This window comes from Lytechinus pictus, chromosome 7 (genome assembly GCF_037042905.1).
Source record: "Lytechinus pictus isolate F3 Inbred chromosome 7, Lp3.0, whole genome shotgun sequence".
NCBI lineage: Eukaryota > Metazoa > Echinodermata > Echinoidea > Temnopleuroida > Toxopneustidae > Lytechinus > Lytechinus pictus.
This window is the reverse complement of record NC_087251.1, coordinates 12,652,220-12,674,489: the sequence shown is the minus strand read 5'-3', so window position 1 is coordinate 12,674,489 and position 22,270 is coordinate 12,652,220. Positions and strand designations below refer to the sequence as shown.

Here is a 22,270-nt window from a genome sequence, read left to right as displayed (position 1 = left end):
GTGTAGCGAATCAGGGATTTGAATTTTTAGGTGTTTCTTAGGTACCATTCAATTCAATTCAATTTCAATTCAATTCATTTATTTTCTCTTTCAATCTTTTTACATTTACAATGATAGTTCAATACACATATTTACAAAATATAACATTTATATCATTTTTTATAATACAATAATACCATGAAATCGAAAGGGAAGGAGACCAACTAAAAAGCAGAGCTTGTAGGGTGAAGGCCCCCTTTTATAAGTAAATTTTATGAATAAAAAATAAGATAAAATAAAGAAATAAACAATATATATATATATATATATAAAATGAATAAAAAGTAAACAAATAAAAATAAAAATAAATAAATAATAATAAAAATAAATGATTCAGTATACACTGTATACAGAAATCATAAAACGATTAAACATATATACAAAGAGAAATTAATAAACACATTTACATATTAAGTTCTGAATTACATTACTTTGGGAAAAATCGACCTGTTTTGATGGGGAAATTCACCCTGACAAATGGTTTACTGTAAAATTAGCAGAAAAATATATTGGTGAAAGTTTGCGGCAAGCCCATCAAAGATTAAGATAGTTATTAGAAGTTTGAGTTTTTATGATCTGTGACGTCATATACTAGCAGCTGCCCCGTATTTAATGCACCAAAATGTATACTTTTCAATATTTTAATCAGTGGTTCATGATTGCTAAAAAAAATCTTTCAGGTGCGGATGTGAAATGATTTGTATGTTACAATAAAAGCCATTTTCATTTTTTTTTTTAATTGACATTTCATTGATATTTTTTATTACACCAAAAACTGCTCGCAAATGACGTCACCGTTAAAATGTAAAATTCTAACAGCTTTTTAAATCTTTGATGGATTCCCTAAAACCCCCACCAGTATCATTTTAATTATTTTCTGCTATTTCTACAATAATCTTTATGTCAGTGTGAATTTCCCCTGTAATGAATGAAGTATAATACTTGGGATCCAAAGTGTGCTTCAAATTTTAATATTAGAAGAGCGATTTGACATGAGAAGACCGTGCATGTAAGTTTAGGAAAAAATAAGAAATACCAACTCAAGTGTTATCAATTTGGTGCAGAAGATCTACAGCATCATTTGAAAATGTTACCCTTTCCATTAGTCAAACATTATAATTCCAAATTTCTTCTCAGAACCTTTCATATTTAATCTACTGTACCTGGAGGGGCTTTTCGGTTTTTTGGCATGGGGGTTTAAAACTGACCATTTATACCTCTATCATTTTTACCTTTGCCATTATTACCTGTGCCATTTTTTCCTGTGCCATTTTTACCTTTGCCATTTTTACCTCTGCCATTTTTACCTTTGCCATTTTTACCTCTGCCATTTTTACCTTTGCCATTTTTACCTTTGCCATTTTTACCTCTGCCATTTTTACCTCTGCCATTTTTACCTTTGCCATTTTTACCTCTGCCATTATTACCTCTGCCATTTTTACCTCTGCCATTTTTACCTTTGCCATTTTTACCTCTGCCATTTTTACCTTTGCCATTTTTACCTTTGCCATTTTTACCTCTGCCATTTTTTACCTCTGCCATTTTTACCTTTGCCATTTTTACCTCTGCCATTATTACCTCTGCCATTTTTACCTCTGCCATTTTTACCCGGCACCCACAAGAACACCTTGTAAATTACAAAGTGTTTTTGTGTGTATTATTCTTGGGTGAAAGTAATTAAACATTAAAGTAGGTAATTAAGTACCAAATTTACTAAATAGTAAACAATATGACATAATCAAATACAGTGTTTTTTCTATACAAATTGGCAATCATGATAGTATACAATTCGTTTAAGGTGCATTTTAAGGACGGTTTGTAAGAATTTATAAAGAAGTAGGCCTATGCAAATCAAATATAGCGACCAAGCACCGTGAGCTGAAAATATTAATATTTAGACCATAAAACTGACATTTTACAGAGCACTTGAAAAATCAATTTGTAAATTTAAAAATAATGAAAGCTCGATATCCGAGATGAAATATGTTTTGTATATTGACTTCGAAACTTGATATTTTAAGCTCCATATCAGCCTATATTGAGCAAGATATTAATCTCATTGAAAAAGCAATGCGGGCGCGAAGCGCGAGCGGAAAATACTTGATATTCCGGTATGAAAATGGTGAATTTGAGCACTATCTAAAGCATTGTGTATGGTAATTGTGAAGTGGATGTGGAAAGCACTTAATAAATTATGCGAGTGTGAAGCGCGAGCTGATATCTTCATTATTATTTTGACCGAGGACCTGGACATTCTAGGTCTAAGGACATTTTGTCATCATATAAAAATGATGACAACTTTCTTATTCCTCTTCCTGAGCGCGATATGAAACATATGAAACTGTGATATTGTCGATATTCTTTTCTGAAAAGGGACAATTTAGTCATTAAGAATTCATGAAAATTTTATTATCATATTTATTAATGTAATAAGCCTAAATGAGTGAGTAAAATGTGTTGACACTGAGGCCTGAAAACTGGATATTTTAAGCACTTTTGTAATCATGAATAGGATTTGTGAGTTGATATATTTTTAACAAAAATGCGAGCGCAAATCGTGAGACGAAATTTTTGGTAAACTGTCATAAAAGGGGGGTTTTAAGAATTTATTTTTATATTTAATTTGGCAAATCAAATAATGCGAGCGCATAGCGCAAGCTGCAAGTTATATTCACACCATAAAACAGACATTAAACAGAGCACTTAAAAATCAGTTTGTAAATCAAACAAAATTATGAATAATGTCCGAGCTGAAATATGCTTTGTAATATCGTCTTCAAAACTTGACATTTTAAGCTACATATCAGCCTATTTAGCAAAATGTGTATCTCATCGAACAGGCTATGCGAGCGTGAAGCGCGTGCGAAAATATTAATATAGTGACATGAAATATATTTTTAAATCATTTTCCAAGTCATCCCCTGACCTTTTTTTTTTGCACTCGTCTCCCTCCTCTTATTTTTTCGTTTTTTCTTTCTTTCCCCCTTTTTTTCTTCATTTTTTTTGCTCTGCCGATAGGGGGGGGGGGCGGGCCCCTCGGCCCCCTGGATCCGCCTATGGATGGAGCTAAATTTTACAGCTTTCTTACGGCGTATGTTTGATTCCAAGATACTCGAGAATGCCTTGAGTACTTCTTACGTCAAACGTACGGCCGACGTATGACTCTGTGTAATTGTCCGGGGGGTAGTTGTCCGGGGGGGTAATTGTCCGGGGGTAGTTGTCCGGGGGGTAATTGTCCGGGGGGTAATTGTCCGGGGGGTAGTTGTCCAGGGGGTAGTTGTCCGGGGGGGTAGTTGTCCGGGGGGTAATTGTCCGGGGGGTAGTTGTCCGGGGGGTAGTTGTCCGGGGGGTAATTGTCCGGGGGTAGTTGTCCGGGGGGTAATTGTCCGGGGGGTAGTTGTCCGGGGGGTAGTTTTCCGGGGGGTAGTTGTCCGGGGGTAATTGTCCGGGGGGTTATTGTCCGGGGGGTAATTGTCCTCGGGGGGTAATTGTCCGGGGGGTTATTGTCCGGGGGGTAATTGTCCTCGGGGGGTAATTGTCCGGGGGGTAATTGTCCTCGGGGGGTAGTTGTCCTCAGGGGGTAATTGTCCGGGGGGTTATTGTCCGGGGGGTAATTGTCCTCGGGGGGTAATTGTCCGGGGGTAGTTGTCCGGGGGGTGATTGTCCAGGGGGTAGTTGTCCTGATACCCAATGGTCCCACTTTCGTATGATATCATAGTGACAAAATAATTTAAAAGAGGCGGGTTGGGAAAGGGGGGAAATCTGAAACAGAAAGGGCTCCAAAATGAGGTTGGAAAAGGGGAGATAGTAGAAGAGGGAGAAAGGGGTGGGGGTGACGCGGAAATGTAGGCATACATGACACTTTAAGTACGGAGTATTATACACCATATGGGGGTGAATATCCCCCTTTCCTATTATTTGCCAGTGCATGCCCCCAACAAAAAAAATCAAAGGGGAAAATAGGTAGTGTGAAAGGAAAGAGAGAAAGCAGGACCTATTACAGATAGGTCCACAGTTGGGAGAGGATATATTGTTTATCATATTTTTGTTTTTATTATTTCTAAACTTTATCTTAAAAGCTGGATTTAATCAAGCAATATTTAAAAGTTTCATAATGTACAAATAGAATTTCTAAATGGTTTTTCACTGGAATAACATTTTACAGAAAAATATGGTATAAAGCGTCATACAAGCTTGTATACAGTTTGCCATTTAAACAGTTTGAATGGACTAAAACACAAGTTGATTATTTTTGAGGGTGGCTACACCAGAAAATGGTATATTTTCTTTTATTTTTTGTATAACTCATAATGCGATTTTCAGTAAAGAAAGAGGTATCACCAGAACGCGCATTTAATTCTAACATAATTATATTTTCGGACCCAATACATAGTTCACATCGACTGAGTGCCAAACATTTTAATTGTATAATTGGTGATGTGTGGTGCTAACGACATGAATGACGTCACAACATTCCAAATTTAGATCGCTTTGCCTCAATTTCACAGACAAGGGAACAGATTAAATTAGAAAATTGTGCTGCTTTATACATAATGGGGGTAAAATGGATTTCATGCAAATTAAAATAAAGGGGGGGGGGGTTAGACATTTCGGTGAAAAATGAGATTAAGGAAAAAAATTAATACATGTGAACTGAGAAAGCCCCCCCCCCCCCCCCCCCCATTGGCGAAGGAAACAAAAGAAAAAAGGGATAGAAAAACAGAAAATTAGGGAAGAGAGGAGGAGAAAAAAAAGATGAAAAATAAGAGTAGGATTCCGAGTGAATAAAATAATGAGGGGAAAACTTGGGGAAAAAATCATGTTACTATATAAAATTTTCGCTCGCGCTTCGCGCTCGCATTAATTGCTGAAATATATCAAAACATGCATCCTAGCTGTTCATAGTTACAAAAGTGCCGTAATGTCCAGTTTCCTGGCCATAATATCAACAAATTTCACGATCCCATTAGGCTTATTAGATTAATAAGTAAGATAATAATGATGATAATAATAATAATAATAATAATAATAACAATAATAATATTTCCTACACAGTGTTTGAAATAATGCTTAAATTAACCCTTTTTCAGATTGGAATATCAAATATTTTCAGCTCGCGCTTAGCCCTCGCATTGTTTTCCATGATTTATTTTTTTAGGCTTTTTCAGATTGTTTTGCAAAGTGCACATACGTAGTTATTACTATTATTATTATTACGAACTTATTTTTTTATTTGTGTGTAAATAAGGTAATGAAAGTAAGGTTAGGGGCTTGCCTTTTATACAAGCTTTTTTTCGGCAAGCCCCTCCGTTTTACTCTTAAAAAATAATCTGAGGCAGCGTTTTTTGTGTGTGTTTATCAAATCTACACAGTAAAAAATAATTATACAACGCTGTTTACTATATGAACCTTACAATAACCTTTTTAACAGTTTAAACAAGTGTTTAAATCTTAAGCAACAAAGTTTGATTTTTAATATCTAATCTTCAAAAAATGAAACATGATTGTTTAAACGGTTAAACAAATACTGTAAGGTTCATATAGTAAACAGCGTTGTATAACATTTTAAACAGCGTTTTTACTGTGTATAAGCGTAAATATGATATACATGATAATAATGTCTTGTAATACTCTTTATTTTGTTATGTTATGTTTGTTATTATTAATTTAGGACTTATATGAAGATACCCAGTTACCCATCCTTTTCATGATTTACAAAACATATACCTATCCCGTTCATGATTACTAAAAGTGCCTAGAATATCAATTATTTTAGGTCGGAATGTCCAAACCTTTTAGCTCACGCTTAGCGCTCACATTGTTTCATTATTGTAATATGTATCGTCTTCATGGCTCACTGCAAACAGTCCTTCACATGTTGATCAGGCCAGAACGTACATTAAAAATTTCTGCTCGCGCTTTGAGCTTGCAGTGTTACATACACATCTTGTTCAGGATCACAAACACTGCCCAGCATAATGTTCAATTTTCAAGACAAAATACACAAAATTTCCAAAAATTTTAGCTCGCGCAAGCAATATTAAAAAAGGCTTATAGATTAATACATGTACATATTTATGCCGTTTTAAAGGAAAATAAGAAGTAACTGTTAGGACTACCCCTTAAAAGAAAAAAAAAAATCAACTTTGAGCGGCCGATCGGTGAAAAAATAAGTGGAAAAATTCAGCCCCCCCCCCCCTATTGGCGAAAGCTGGATCCGCCCCTGGAAAGGATGAAACAAGGAGTCACAAGATCCAATAGGGAGAAAGGGAAGAGGGGAAAAGGAAAAAGAATAATCGAGTATGTGTAGTAGTTGTGGTAGTTGAAATAAGACATAATATAAAAACGGTTTCAGTTGGAAACGCTATAAAAGTGAGAAAAAGAAAAAATGATAATGAAGAAAAAGAATAAGAGGAAGAAGAAGAGGGGAAGTTAAAGAATGAAAATAGTCGTAGAAATATTATTATTATTATTATTGTCATTATCGTCATTATTATTATTATTATTATTATTATTATTATTAGTAGTAGTAGTAGTAGTAGTAGTAGTAGTAGTAGTAGTAGTAGTAGTAGTAGTAGTAGTAGTAGTAGTAGTAGTAGTAGTATATTAATAACGGTAGGGTTACAGGTTTCGTAATAACATTGTCCACACAGTACTTTAGATCTATGTGAACTTTTTTATACTTAGGTATATCGCCCTCTGTCGATGCACTATGAAACGGCTTATCAATATCACAGCGGTAGCAGACGACGACGACGACAAAAAAGGAAGGAGGAATGATGACTGTGACCGGGATTGTGATTTGGCCCTAGAGAAAACTCCGGAAGAAAACTATATGAAATATTTGATGTGCACGGAATTCCATAAATTATTCTAAAGCATCAAGGGACTTGTGATAATTGATATATGATGAGAAATATAAGTAGGCATAATTATGATTTTAAATCATTTATCTCTAGTAAAAAGATTAAAGGAGCACTTCAATGTAAAGAATAAACTTTGATGACAAATAAAAAGATGCAATTATGATGTGGAATCAAAGTAGAATAAGAATGTATTTGTGAAAAATGGTCTGCGAAATGAATTGGAGAAGTGGAGGAGAAATCCGACATATCTAATACTCCGTTAATATTTTGTTGAAGAAAATGAATCCTTTTTGTAAAAAAAAATGATGAAGTTGCTTTAATACCTATCACAGTGTCATACATTTTACACATAGATAGGTCGCTATAGTGAAATATTGAAGAAATACCTACCAAGTATACAATGCTACACAATACTTATGTCTGTTTGTATGTTTACTTTCTGTTCTGGGCAAGAATACATGTATTGTTGTGAATTTAATACACACACGTGCGATTCGCGTGTGACCTATTATGAGGAATCCCCACGCGAAGACGTACCGTAGACACCGTACACACAACGCTCATTCATGAAATGGGCTTCGCACCGTTAATCAGCTGGCCGATCGAACGAGAGGTGCGTGTGCCGCTAGCTGAGCTCGGGGAGGCGTAACCATTCGCATTTTTGTTGGAATTTATCATCACTGTTAAGTGTTAAAATAACAATTAAGTTCATTCTGCGCCAAGTATTGATTCACAACTATTGAAATCTGTTCACTGTTGGTTACTAAAACAGACGTGGACTGGATATTCTTTATCATCAAGAGAGCTACCGGCTACCAGTTTTGTTGAGAACCACTTGCAAAGTTGCATTGATTCGCATCGCCCTGCACGTCTAAGAAATGTTCCCCCGGTACCTTCGGGGAGTTTATTAGGTGAGTGTGGTATAACTTTTTCATCCTAAAGAACATCCATCCTTGCCCGGCATCCTTGGCCTTTCTTGCTACATGTACATGATCATCCCGGGATCATCATCACTTGGAATGTTTTTAAGATACATGTATGTGATTTAATTTTAATATGTTTGGCAATTTGTAATATTTTCCACTAGAATCTTCAGTAATGAACAATATTTTCTTGCTGGCAGGCATAATTTTGTCTTTCGCTTAGAAGAAGCGGTAAAGCAGATCTTCATAAGAAACTGTTGCTGGTTATTATCAAACTTCAGTCAGTTCATTGACACTGTTCATTGTAATTTTGAATTTAGAGTTTTAATATTCCTATTATTCTGTTAATGTAATAATTCGATTAACATGTGAGTGTTTGGTACTGATGATGAAGAAATGTACAATTGATTGAGAAAGGAATATATTTATGATGGTACCTCAAAGGTCAGTGATTATTTTTAACTGCAGTTTAGGGAAAGGCTTATCTCATAAAAGTTAATACCATTTAATATACCGGTATATACTTTCATGCTGTTTTTCTGAGCAGATATATGATGTGACTTTTTTTCATGTATCTTTAATTTGTAAGGTATTATTGCCTACAGCCAGAATAAAAGGATCAGTGTAATGGAAGTTATTTAAATATGATACACATTATAATGGCAAAATATATTTTTGCTGTTGTTTTGTTTGAACAAATATTTGTTACAACTATGACTTCTAAAGTGTTGTTTTTAGACTTGGTCTTTTGAAACCATAAATCTGTGATGTTGAAATTGATTTGTATGATATACATGTAAATGGTCTATTTTTTATTGCATTTATGTGTTTTCTCCTTTTATCCCCCTAGGATCTTGCTTGGTAAATTTGTTGGATTGTATGATGCAGTGGCTTATACCATAGGGAAGATTTAGCTGGATTGTTTTATCTGAAATTTAACCTGATGCAAACTAAAATACAGATGGTTGAGGAGAGAACCAAAGAGTAACCATGAAAGGAAACCCTCTCAGGAAGTTATAATGTGAATGGATTCACAAAGAAGAGGCACAGATTTTGAAATGGATTTACTCTGGTTTAAATGAGCTGTGGAGAACATTTGTATAAAGAGGGAAGATTGCACATACAATGTGATGTGTGCTGCTGATATTGTGATATTACTGTGAAGAAAGCAACTGCATCAAACATTGACATGGGATGGTAGCTGTTTCATTAAAGGAGACCTTGAGGCTCCAGCATATTGGATCCAAGGATTTAGAAACAATGTTATTCATGAACCCAATTTAACTAGACAGTACTCCTGTTCTTGAAGAACATCATAGTGTAGAGTGTTATTTTTTTCTCAATTATAGTAGTATTAAAAGGATAACCATGGAAGAACCTCAAGAGGAAATCAATTCTTTGACCCAAGATGAGGTCCTTCCCTTTGTCATGTGGACAGTGGCAACAGCTGTACTTGTAGTCAACATCATTATCCTCATCTTGGGTGTGGTCCGGAAGCGAGAGATACCTGTAGATGCTTTCCTTATTCACAATTTACTCTTCTGTTACCTCCTTCTCTGCCTCCATCCTTATGTTATCCTCACCACAAACATTGTTCTAAGCCATCATCAAGATGAAACTGTCATCAAGGCTCTATGTAGCTTTGCAAGCTTCGTAGGTGTTGCCACGTCCACCATGTGCATGTGGACCATGGTGACCTTAGCCAGTAGCTTCCTTCTCCGTCTCCTGTTGCCAAGGCGATTCAAGAACCTTAAGTCGTACCTCAATGCCTTGAGGATCGTTCTTATTGCAGAGTGGGTGTTGGTTGGTCTCTTCGCTGTAGTGCCTCTGATACCGTTCCCTGTGTTTGCTGAAGCCCAACAGACATCCAAGGTTTATCTCTGTCTCCCACTTCATACCATGCTAGAGAAACAACCAATGTGGATCTACACATTAGTCCTGGCTTCCATGGATGGTCTGTCTATCATCATCCTGCTCATGCTCATCGTCGTCACCGCCTGCCAGCTCCACAAGCAACAGCGCAACACTGTAGGGGTAACACCCATGGAAGCAAGAGTCATCCAGAAGAATGCAGCTCTGGTCAAACGTGTTGGCCTCATGATGCTCAGCACTGTTGCCTTCCGCTTCCCTGGAGTGGTAGCCATCTTTGGTGCTAATCTCAATGTGAGTATTCCAACGGTGGTTTTCCAGTGGGTTTTCGGGATAGTGCTTCCTTTCAGTGGGATCATCGGACCAGTCATCTACGTCTTCTATGCTGGTCTGGAGGACACCACTCTTGAAGCCTGTTGGCATACCTGCAGGAAGAAAGGTGAGCCAATATTTGTGATGGATTTCATGAATGGTTTAGTTTAAATATCAACTCTATTTTTTTGTGGATTTCAGTTCTTGTGGTCCATTCTGTATGATTTGAATTATTTATAATATATTATCATGGAGGAGTAAAGGCCCATTTCAGCTGTGATCTATGCCAATTTGTTTTACATACACTGTACATACCTTGTAGATCACAGTACATTGAAAATTCTTATCATCTTGCTCTGTTCATGCAAAAAGTTGGCAAAACCAACAGTAACATCCTTGTTATTCCATACATGTACGTGATAGGTGAATGGGTTTGTATGAAGTAGAGAGTATTTACAGTTCTTTAATTACAGAATATACTGAAATTAATTTTTACCCAATTTGTCTTTACAAGAACCTTAGTTTTGACAAGTGAACCCCTTACAAATATCTTGAAGAGGCTTGTTTACATTTGGATATCATAGACAATTTGATATGAGAGGTCACAAGGTGTCTTCAGTTTGTTGTGGACAGAAGGCCATTCAGACTTTTTTAAATAGTATAATGTAGAAATGTGAAGCACATTTTTAAAAATCATATTTTAAGCACTGAGTTGATAACCATCATTTTTACTACAAACTTTAGATTAGACTTTCGATAGTTCTTTAATGGAGAGGATTGTAAATCATTAGCACAATAAGGGGCTAACAAATTTCTACCAGTATATATTGTATATATTACATAAATTAGTAGACACTGTTCTTCAAAGTATCTATTTCATTGCCCAACCAGTATCTAGATGATCAGGTCCACATGCATGGCCATGTAAAAAAGGGTATCCAGGGTTTGCTTTGCTAAAAGTCACATGAACCACCATGTGCTTTGATCAAAGAAGAAAAGATTTGAGGCCTTTAGCTGATCTTATAAGATTGAGAGCTCTTTCACATGGTCTTCATTCTAATATCAATATTTGAGTAATTGTTGAAATTACTTGTGTGAAATGGAGCTTATCCACTATTGATTCCTTGCAAAACTTTATTTAAAATTTCATTACATGTACATGTATGTTTCTGTATCATTCTATTAAGTGTGTATTCCCTATAAATTTCACTGATTAGAAAGAATGTATGTAATAGATTTTGAATCTGATGTGCATTTGTTTAGAGTGTGACAGTGATATCAGGGAGTATCATATACCTGGTAATACTGCCTTTAGGCCTACTGGGTGCCCTTTGTAAAGAAAGAAAGGTAGACAAGAACGATGTAGTTTCAAGATCTGTTGCAGTCATTACCAAAGATACTGTAGCATACCTGTACATGTACACTGTACATTGTAATTGCATGCTGTTTGACTGTGACAATGCACTGTAGGATTACTCAAATATGAATCTTATTTTTATTATCAACCTTTTTCCCCATAACAAAGTTGGTCAAACTTATAGATCCAAAATGTTTCCAACCAGATCAATGAAGGAACTTTGTTATGATCTCCTTGAAATTAAAAATCCTTATCTGGATCTATCATAACCAAGTGTCTCAGAGGTGAATGTCACTGTGTTATGAATGAAGAGACATATTGTATGTATCTTCTTCATTTCATTCCTAAGGTTGGAACAACTCCCTGATCCGACACTTATCCTCAAGTTAACAGGCACTTGAGACTTCAAGAAGGGTGCCCCTTCACATCTAGGTTTATGTGATAGCTTCTTGGTTATGTCATAGTATGATGGTTGACCGCAATACCTGTATAATTTTGAACATTACGCAGGAAGTTGTCGATAATGACACACAACTTATAAATCAGGGAAACTATTGATGAGAGAAGGTGAATGCAGATTTTGATGATCTAGACTTGGAGTGTGACTCATTGAATATTCTGGTTGTCTGTAGATTCCACAGACCTGACTGAGTAATCTACAGGTTTTTTGTGGTTTTTCTGGTAGTCAATGGGCCTATTGTCTTTCTAAAATCAAATACCGAGGTTGCTGACATGTGCCCTGCTGTTTTAAACTGACCATAAATGCTATTGAGACAACTCACATATTGCAGACCCATATAAATTTGGAAAATAAAAATTGGGAATGTTGGTACTATGACCTCACCTTGTACAGGCTAGAGTACACAAATGTGGATACTACATTTTAATTGTTTAAGAGAAAACAGAACAAATCAGTTGGCATACCAAATCACCAATCCTTAGAATTGCTTTTAAACATGAATAAAACCTGTAGAAATGTTTCAGGTGTGGATATTTTAATCATTCCATGTATAGTAAATATTCCATAAAGCAAAGTGAACTACATACATGTAAGTGGCACCACAAAGTGGGTTTGTTGGGGGGGGGGGGGGGTGACTGAGCTATGATTTTCAGTGTGCATAAATTGGGGGATTGAGAAGACAAATAATTGAAAATTATAGGAAGTGTTGTAGAACTATAGGCTTACTCCCTATACTTTCACGTCATGCTCCCTCCCCACTCTAAAAAAACTCTGGCACCATCCCTGGAACTATATAATACTAGTATAGGCTTAATTTATATCATAAAATGAAAATGAATAAAAAAAAAGTCATGTTAAAAAGAGATTCAAAGAAAATCAGTAGCAGACCTGTACATGTTCATGAAAGATAATCTAAAAAAGAAAGAATTTGCTCTTTCATGTCTTTTTAGAAAGATGTTCACTGTTATGAAAAATGAATGACCGTACAGTACATCTCCAAATGTATTTTAACTTCACGTAAACAGCATGTGCTTCTTCTTACAATCATGTACGCCCCTCTATGATTTTCATGGGATTGAAATATTATCACTTATATCAGACATGTTGTAGGAATGGAAACCAAAGTGTAAAATGATCACCCAAAGAGTTTGTCAAGAATGGGTGTCTACAAAACATCAAGAATGAAAGAAAAAGTGGAACAACATCAAAATTTAATGGGGTGGTTGAATGACCTAAAGGTCTTGGAATGTTCTCACTGTCAACTCTGAATGGAAAGCCTTTTGACCTCAGAGGGATTTCATAGTTTCACAGGTTAAATTTCAAAAGATTTAAGCTGAAAGATGACTTTTTTCATTTCAAAATCTGAAATGAATTTTAGGATCGTGTTCCTTTTGAATCATGCACTTGTGTTGCAATGGAATTTAAGGCCTGTATTTAGTTCAGATCTGAAATTAAATGAAAGTTTTAAGAAAATTCCTTCATGATTTCCTATTTGTAAAGTCCTCATGAAAGTAGTTAAGAATGATCTTGGAATATATTACACTTCACCAGTGCTCATCAGTTTTCACAAATTTCAGCTCATTTTCAGTTACTACTTTTTTATTTTCAGCTGTGAAAGGTGGCAGTGCTTTACGTGTCGGGCTTGGTCAGCTTGCTCGTACAGTCCCACCCTCTAGAGCTTCTGGCCATGGAAAGGGAACAGACTTAGAGGGAGCCCTAGCCAACGGGATGGGGCCGCATACTCATGATACCTTGCCGAGGGGTAGCAACCGCGCCCCGGGTGAAGCATCGTGGGTAGAGCATGTCCTCATGCAAGCAAGACCAGAGGTAAGGAATTTTTCTCATTAAAAAAAAATAGGAGGAGCAGTCTGATACATTGGCATCCATTGCATGCTAGAAAAAGAGAATGATGACTGATGAAAGTTCAATAACTTTACAGTTAGATATTTTGACAGTTGGAAATTGTATTCATGAATTTCAAATCGACTTATCCATGATAAACATGTATTTTAGAAACCCTTCTCTTATTTGTTTTATGTGAAAAAAAATATCAGCCTTTCAGCCAATTTAATTGAAACCACCAACAAATACTTTCCTGAAAATTACATAAATGGCATTTGGACCTTTTGAGGATAATGATTTACACAATAATCCCTTTTGGGTTTTAACTGTTCATGTACATGTACATGGTAATGTTGAGCAAAATGTACTTTGGTTACATTCTGTGTGCATTATGTATGTCATCAGTACCGATAATTGATTGGGCTAATTGGTTTAATAATGATTGCATAATACATCATGCATATAGGCCAGACAACTTATTCCTATGATGAGAGCCCTAGGAGTAATAATATTTGATATTAGTCCGACCTTTTTTCTTTATTCAAAAGACTAATTTATTTACAGGAATACAAATGTTGGTTCTCATACTCTTATATTTAATTTTTTAAGTCTTATCAAAAGTATTTCCATGTGTCTAATTGTTTTTTTTTTTACATTAAAGTTTTTCATTTTTCTTCTCTGCTAATAATAGCATTTGTATTTCTTTGATATGAAATGTTTGTAAAACTTTTTTATATTAAATTATATTTTTATGCTTTTTTCCTTGTTATTTCCTCACTATCTCTTTTATCTAAGTCTATAGTCTTCAAACTTTTTTGCTTGCCTTTTTTAAAATTTTTGTTCCTTTTCTTTTCTTGATTTCCTTTTCTAATTTTATTTGCTTCCTTTCTCAATTTTAACCATAATGTGATAATATTCTTGTAATCCCTCACTTTGCTTGGAGGACCGATCTCTGAGCAGGTCTTAAACAATTTCTCTCTGTTTCTGTCTTTTTTTTTATTAATGAATTTCTATGTTTATGTGCTCATGTTATTGGTAATGTTGAAGAAAGAATTACCTCTCAGTATGCCAATTTGCTGGGTCCTAAGTGCTCCTGATTTTTTTAGTTAATTCTTTCAACAGTGATAATTCTCTGTATCTAGGTTTCCTGCAGGATGTTGCCACATGATTTGCCAACAATTTTCCACTTTCCTGTTGTCAAGGACAACAAGTGGGTTGCTAAGGTAGATTTACATCTGTTTTGTGATTACCCAGTGGAAGTAAAACTAGACCATGTTCCCAATACATGCAGGAATTAGGTTTTGCTATCTTAATCCCAAGTAAATTTTTTGCATGTCAACATAAGTCATTCCCCCGGTATATTTTTTTCTACTTCTTATTTTTCTTAAATTTCAGATTTTTCTACTTCTTGCCTTCATTGTCCTCATTTGTTCTTCTCTTTTCCCCTTTTCCTTATTCTCCTCTCCTTTTTTTTCTTTCGTCAACATCATCATCATCATCATAATCATCATCATTATCGTCATCATCATCATCATCATCATCATAATCATCAACATCATCATCATTATTATAATCCTCCTCCTCATTATCATCAACATTTTGTTCCCCTTGCTCCTCTTTTCTTCATATTCTTTTCATCCACCTTGTCTCTCCCTATCCTCTTCTCCTCAGTCTTCCCTCTGCTTCCACCATTATCAGAATGACATATATCTGTTATCTTGCTGCTTGTTTCTATTCATCCTACTGTAGCTTAATATTTACAAATTTGTTTGTTTTTTAGAACTTTGGCATAGTAGAATGGCAGACCAGTAACGGATCCCCTCGCAGAGGTCTCCTGCAGACGTTCCATCCGGACCACTACCAGCAGTGGAAGACCGAGGCCCTGACTCTCTCACGGCTTCAGTCTAAACGCTTTCACCCGCACATCATAGAATGCCTGTGGCACTCCAATAGTTCCAAGACCCGCTTGGATCGGGGAACAGGCAAAGATGCAGCAAGGCCAGTCTACTTGGAAAGGTAAGACCTTTGGTATCTCTTACACTCAAATAAAAAAAAAATGAAAAATTGCATGTAGCATTTCTTGCTCTCATGCAATTTTTATTCTTTCACAGGTACAAGTGTCTCTGACCCAGTCCTCTTCAAGTTCAAAGGCTCTCTTGGACAAGGGTTATTAAGTACACTGCAGATAAGGATGCTGCAAGTCCAGTAGAGATAATTGCCATTTGCCTTCTTTTCAATATTTAGTAATTTTGATTGGAACAGTACTTGTATTGAGATTTCTTCCAACCATGTCATGGACTACCACAACTCCAAGATCCAATCAGATAGGTACATAGGCAAGACCTTTACAGGCTTACCTGTAGGTCCTGACTTTAGTATACAAATTTTGCTACTTTAAATCTTTGGATACCTCTGGTATTGTTGGATTTAGGAATAGGCAAAGGGCAATTCCAAGCAAAAGTGGACATTTTCCAAAAATTTATATTGGCTCTATTTTAAATCTGGATCAAAATTTTCTCTTAAAACCCATATGTGTTTTCATAGATACAAAAGGGAAACATAGTTAGCCACAATTTTTTTCTTATGCATCTCCTTATAGGTGAATCCAAACAATACAAAAAATTCTATACATGGGACTACATATATTGTTTTTTACTTTATTTTAATTTAACGGAAAACTTTTGCTTTTTTTGTCAAGTTTTCTTTTGGATAATCTGAAGGTCATCATTTTACATCACATCAAAAAGAAAATTTTAAAATATAAGTTCATTTTACGTTGCCTGTGTGTGAATATTTCAGATGTCATTCCGTAACCGTCACTCCGTAACCGGGTATTGGTTTATGTTTTTAAGTTGTAATTAATGAAAAAATACACAAATTTTTTAATGTAATGCAGCATATTAAAGCTAGAACAACATAGAATCCAATCAATAACTCAACATTGTGATAGCCATTTAAAGTTCACAGAGTTTGAGCAATAAGTTTTCTCCTCAAATATGCATGTCCATTTTACGTCACTCCGTAACCATGATTATGAATATTCATATCTCATTAATTCAGTGGATCAAAATAAAAAATATTATTATTTGAAAAGTGGGTTTAAGCAACTCCTGTCAGGTACCATTTCTTTGCAAATAACTTTTTAAATATGGGTGATATCTTTGTTTGAATGCTAAAAACTTGTTTCTGAATGTCACTCCATAACCGTGGAACTGCCCCAAATTCAAATAAAAAAAATGGTAAACTTTCTCTATACATGTATGTAAACTTGAAGTTAAGTAACATGCATTCTTTCCTTCTTCTTTTTTCCCATATACTGTAGTTAGTCTTCATCATTTTGTTTTGGAATGGAATTTGGTCAGACTTTGTCATAAAGTGGCAACCCCTGCAACATTTTGAAATATTTTTGTTATAGAAAATACAACCTTGTTCTCATTTTTTTTTATCGTTGTTGAATATTTTATAAAAAAAGTTGCAGAAACAATAAACGAAATGAAACAAGAATTGAAAATCCTTGTAGCATTGTCAAGAGTATGACACAAATCTGGATAAATTACCCACTAACCACCTTTGCACTCTGCCAGATGCTAAATGACATAATTTAAGACTAAGTTGTCAAGTTACAGAGGACAGAATTATCTAGATGACAGGTACATGTATGACATGTGATAGAAAACGTGAAAGTGAAACTATAACTCTAAAGTCATTAATACTTATTATTTTATGTGTCTTTTTCTATTAAACCACATCATATACCATCCATTATACATGTAATTTATATAATCAACACACTTGACAAAACAATTACTTGAAGATAAATACCAGTTGTTGAAACAATCTTAAAATGAGTTTGAACAGAATCCAAGAAAATTAGTCCTAAGTGTTTGTATGTATAAATAAAGAATATGTGGCACATGGCTCTGAAAGAAAATGTGTAATTGCTGAGAAATGTGTAAAATAAGCACGGAATTCCATCAAATGTGGGACAGTGTACTATTTCCAAGCAATATTAATACACTGTCCCACATATGCTTTTCTGTGTTAGTGTTCATCAACATTATCTTAATTTCACAAAGATAAGTTTACATTAAGATACCAGATCTAGATATATGATATATTGGTGACAATTTACACTTAATTTCAAAGACTTTCTCATGAAATAATTGTTTGCTGCAACTACATTCTTTTACCTTTAAGTCTGAAAATGTTACTAATGTACTCTTTAATATGACTTATTAAAAATCACATTGTTTCGTGTTGCTTGAATTTAGCAAACACAAACTAATGTGATAATAAGGACCAACTACATGTATTATAAGAAGAATACTTAAACGTGGGTGGATGAGATGAGTTCAAGGATTGGTATGAAACTGGTGGATATAGAAATTATATTCCTTAAAAAGACTTAAGGCATGTTGGAAATGAGATAATTATTATATTGTATTTATATCAAAGTATGTTCCAATGTATTGCTTTCATTTGGTGAGCAATGTTTTATAGAAATCATGAAACATCTTTACCTAGTATGTAAACATACATGGATGACAAGAAAATTAAAACCTGCATTAGTAAAAAAAACTTTCAGGTTTTAAAGGCTTACATGTAAGTATGGAATATAGCTGCTCAAGTTGTGAGGACTTCTTTGAGTTTTAAAATAAAAATAGCTGCCTAATTTAGAACCCTCTCCATGATTTCTTCTTCCAAATTTGACTAATGAAATCATCAGTTAGAAATATCAAGAGGTTGAACTCTCAGTTTCAGCAGCGAACTTGAAAGTTTTTGTGTGGGCACTGAGCAGTGGTAATCAGGTAACCCAATTGTAAACCTCTAGTATGATTTAAGTTTCATATCAGTTAGTTTTCATGTAAATACATCTCCCCCACATGCAGACTGGAAGGAAAATCAGTTATTTGCCACCATCCATCTGTCCACCCATCTGCCTCTCTGCATGTTATGTGAGCTACGTAGCCGATGAGCCATGAAACTTTTTTTCTCTGTAGGTGATGATGAGATAGATATTTGCCATGTTTGTTGTCCTCTTCTTAATTGAATTTGATAGTACAGAAAATACAAATGGATGGGCGAGAGATAGAGATTGGGATAGAATATAAGATAGAGATCTACTATATAAAAAATAAGGATGGTAGGCAGTCTTGATATGAGTGAGGGGGGGGTGGCTGTAAGTGAGAGAGACAGAGAAAGACAGAAAGAGAGAGATAGAGAGGGGGATGGGAGGAGGGAAGTAGGTATAGATGTAGAGGGGTAGAGATAGGCAGATATATAGACAGATATATAATAGAGAGAGAGAGAGAGAGAGAGAGAGAGAATCGGGGGGGGGGGGGGAGGAGGAAGAGAGGAAGGAAGAAGGAAGGAAGATGAAGACATGGAGACAGAGAAAAAAAAGCATGTGACAAATATCTGTAAACGAGAAGATATAGATAGCACTGATGAGTAAGAATAACAGAAACAAATGATTTTCATTTCAAAATGAGTTAGTTGTCACCAAAACAATTATTCCCATCTTCAGACTCCAGTTCTGACCATCCACCATTCATTTAGCCAAGCAGGCTATCATTTCCCCCCCACAACCAAGCCATCGTTTGACCGACCGACCGTCAGTCCAACCGAAACCTCAAGTGTGTGGAAATCCAATCACGTATTATGATCTGAAAATTAAATCATCTGTCCCGGGCATTAGGCAAAAATACACGACGGTAAACTAATCATATTTGCAAATGTGGTGCCGAGCAGGGAGCAGAGTTTAAGTACAACAATGGCCCCTAGGCTAGGAGGTTGCAATGATTGGGTGTGCTTGGATTCCTTATTAGCCTTGCTTCTAAGATTATTACATTTTTCTTTCTCATTTTCACCAATAATATTGCACTCAGAGTTGATATACACAATCCACATAGAAACTTGACCCAAATCTATTTTTTTCTGTTTGTATCTTTGGAAAGGAATAACGTTGCTCGAAAAAAGGACAAAATTGAAAATGAATGAAGGATGGAACAGGGCTAGCATGTCTGTAGATGCTGTAGGGAGGAGGATGGTGTTTTAATTTGCTTGAAAGAGGTCACTTAATAGTCTATATTTGAACTTGACTGGGAGGCCTAAGTAAGGTGGAGGTAATTTGTTAGAAGAGTTCTGGTTGAAAAGAGTCTGTTGGAGTAATCAAAAGCAGTGAGGTAAAGATACTCCCTCCAAACATAATCAATCTTCCACAAAATGGCTGAATTTTTTATAATTGATTCATGCAAGGAATCTTGTATCATATCCTCACTTAAAAGCAAAAGGAAGATAGCTAGAATACTCCATTAAAACCAAAATTGGTTTCTTGCAAATCTAAATTTCATTTAGAATCTAGTGTTCAAATAGAATAAGTCAATAAAAATGTACTAGAGCTACAACATTTTTAACATAATTTGAAAGTTAAAGAGAAAGTAAAAATACTTCACACAATACATGTACATATTATTGATTTTTAACCAACACTTACAATGTAGGAAAGGGTTTAACATTTGTGTACGAATGTTCTTCTTTTTTTTCCTATGATATATGTATAGATAAAAAAAAGACAATCTTCTATGAGATACTTGCCCATGTAAATTTATTACTTTTTATTCAAAGCCCGGGGGGGCCACTTCCATTCACGAGTGGATACCATGCGCGACTATGGGGTCTCGAAAAGCACCCTAAACACGTAATTTCCATATTCTGAAAATGCACCCCTTAACAAGTAATGGCGTGTGAAACCCTACCCTTAACAAGTATTGGAAACAAAACGATACTCTTGGCAAATATTCCCTGAAATGAACCCCTAAACAAGTACAGGAATGTTTTATTGTTACGGGTCCTTCGGTCGTCGGCTTTACCTTATTTGGTTTAGTACGACCCCACCTTCTTCACCTCGCGCAAATCGGACTCTAAACACGAAGTGTTGGGGCAAAATGAACATCCTTTATAAAACATTTTAATTTTGTTTTAACATTCCCGCAAATTCGACCCTAAACACGTAATTTTCCTAGCGAAATAGACACCCTTTTTTCATTATTTTTGTGTTTTTGACACCCTTATCACGTTACGTACGTAACGTGCCATATCGTGAAAAGGACATCCTTTTTACGTGTTTTTTTGGTCGCGCATGGTATCCACTCGTCAATGTAAGTGGCCCCCCGGGATTCAAAGATACAGTCTATATTATACTTTGTCTGATATACTTGTATTATGAATGAAAGAAAAATCTTTTTTAATCTCCTCCCCAAGATACATTTTTGTTATATTTTGCCAGACCAATTTGTATTTTGATTTAATGGGAGTTATCCATGTGGCCACTTGCCATATGGCATGGAGAATCTGGTTGAGAAAAACTGTCTCAAGTAAGAGGATCATTGCTTATCCTTTTTAATCCATCTGATATTACAATAAATCCAGTTATTATCGGTTAATGAAGTAATCTCTGATTAGTTATCTCAGTAGCCATATGTCTGGTTCTTATCCACATATATTGAGAAGACTTCATCATTTTATTTTGATGCCATATGATAGCTCATTCATGAATGAGCAATGATATTTCTTTATTAAATATTGGATTATCTGAGGATGAATTCTATACAGTCAGTGCAGTCTGTTCTGTATAGGCCTATTTCAAAATATTTTTTGGACAGAGTGTCTGAATTTGGAGAAGCTCAATTTGTTTTTTTAAATTTATATAATTTTAAGTCTATTTATGGTCTCATAGATGTAACTGTACTCTTAATTTTAAATCTATTTAGCCTGAATTATTTGGATGATTAATATTTGGAAAGCATATCATTTTGCTGTCCTTCATACATGTATCTGGCCTTCATATCTTTCTGAGGTGAATAAACATGTTTTAAAGTCAATGTTTAAGTTCTTGTTTGAACAACTCTGTCTAAGTACTTGTCAGTGTACCCTAGTCATTGCCGACTTTCTTTGGAAGGGAGTATATACTTTCCAGACACCAAAGCACTATGCAAACACTTTCTGAGCAAGCTCTTGAACTATCATCAATCAAGCCAACAGAATGGAGGTGACAAGAGGTTGGATGCTACACTTATCCCTGAGATGTTCATAACGAACCTTTTCACACGAGTGTTTTAGGGTGTGTACCAACTTATCCTGCATTGATATGATGTATAGGTGTATGGCAGATTGACAGCAACCATTTACATGCAAATGCATATCTTTGCAAAGATCTGCATTCAGATGAAACATTCTCAAATCATCTTTAAAAAAAAATTGTATGTCCTACATTGAAACGATTTAAATGACTGAATGAATGAATCAGTACAGCATTCGGAAATAATATTACAAGGACTTTCTGGTCTTGGGGTAAAGAGTTTTTTTTTTTATAAATAATTTGACAGCATTAGAGCAAAGTCATTGGACATCAGTATTTATGTGTAGAATTTAGTTTCTGTGAAAACATACTATAACAATGAATTGACAATAGGAAGTGATGTTCTGGAGGTATTTTCTAGTTCATACAACTTTCTAATTATGCCACAGGATCTTTGTGTGAAAAATGTAAAATCACGATGTATCATTTTCTTGGATGGAGCCTTTTGCAACTACTGTACTT

The 22,270-nt window shown here is 35.2% G+C and overlaps 1 protein-coding gene across 1 annotated transcript; it reads left to right on the top strand.

Annotated features, from left to right (window-relative positions):
• Nucleotides 1-7,456: 7,456 nt before the first annotated feature.
• LOC129266000 (G-protein coupled receptor GRL101-like) lies at nucleotides 7,457-16,734 on the top strand. Its single transcript, XM_064101413.1, has 4 exons — nucleotides 7,457-7,816; nucleotides 8,679-10,136; nucleotides 13,436-13,653; nucleotides 15,449-16,734. Exons 2-4 carry the CDS (start codon nucleotides 9,197-9,199, stop codon nucleotides 15,686-15,688), a joined length of 1,398 nt encoding a protein of 465 aa, XP_063957483.1. The 5' UTR covers nucleotides 7,457-7,816; nucleotides 8,679-9,196; the 3' UTR covers nucleotides 15,689-16,734.
• The last annotated feature ends 5,536 nt before the right edge of the window (nucleotides 16,735-22,270 follow it).

Bases quoted from the DNA above. Each gene is read 5' to 3' on its own strand.
- LOC129266000 (XM_064101413.1), top strand. From the start codon at position 9,197: ATGGAAGAACCTCAAGAGGAAATCAATTCTTTGACCCAAGATGAGGTC. The intron at 10,137-13,435 runs GTGAGCCAATAT...TTTTATTTTCAG, and splicing joins GCATACCTGCAGGAAGAAAG to CTGTGAAAGGTGGCAGTGCT. The intron at 13,654-15,448 runs GTAAGGAATTTT...TTTGTTTTTTAG, and splicing joins TCATGCAAGCAAGACCAGAG to AACTTTGGCATAGTAGAATG.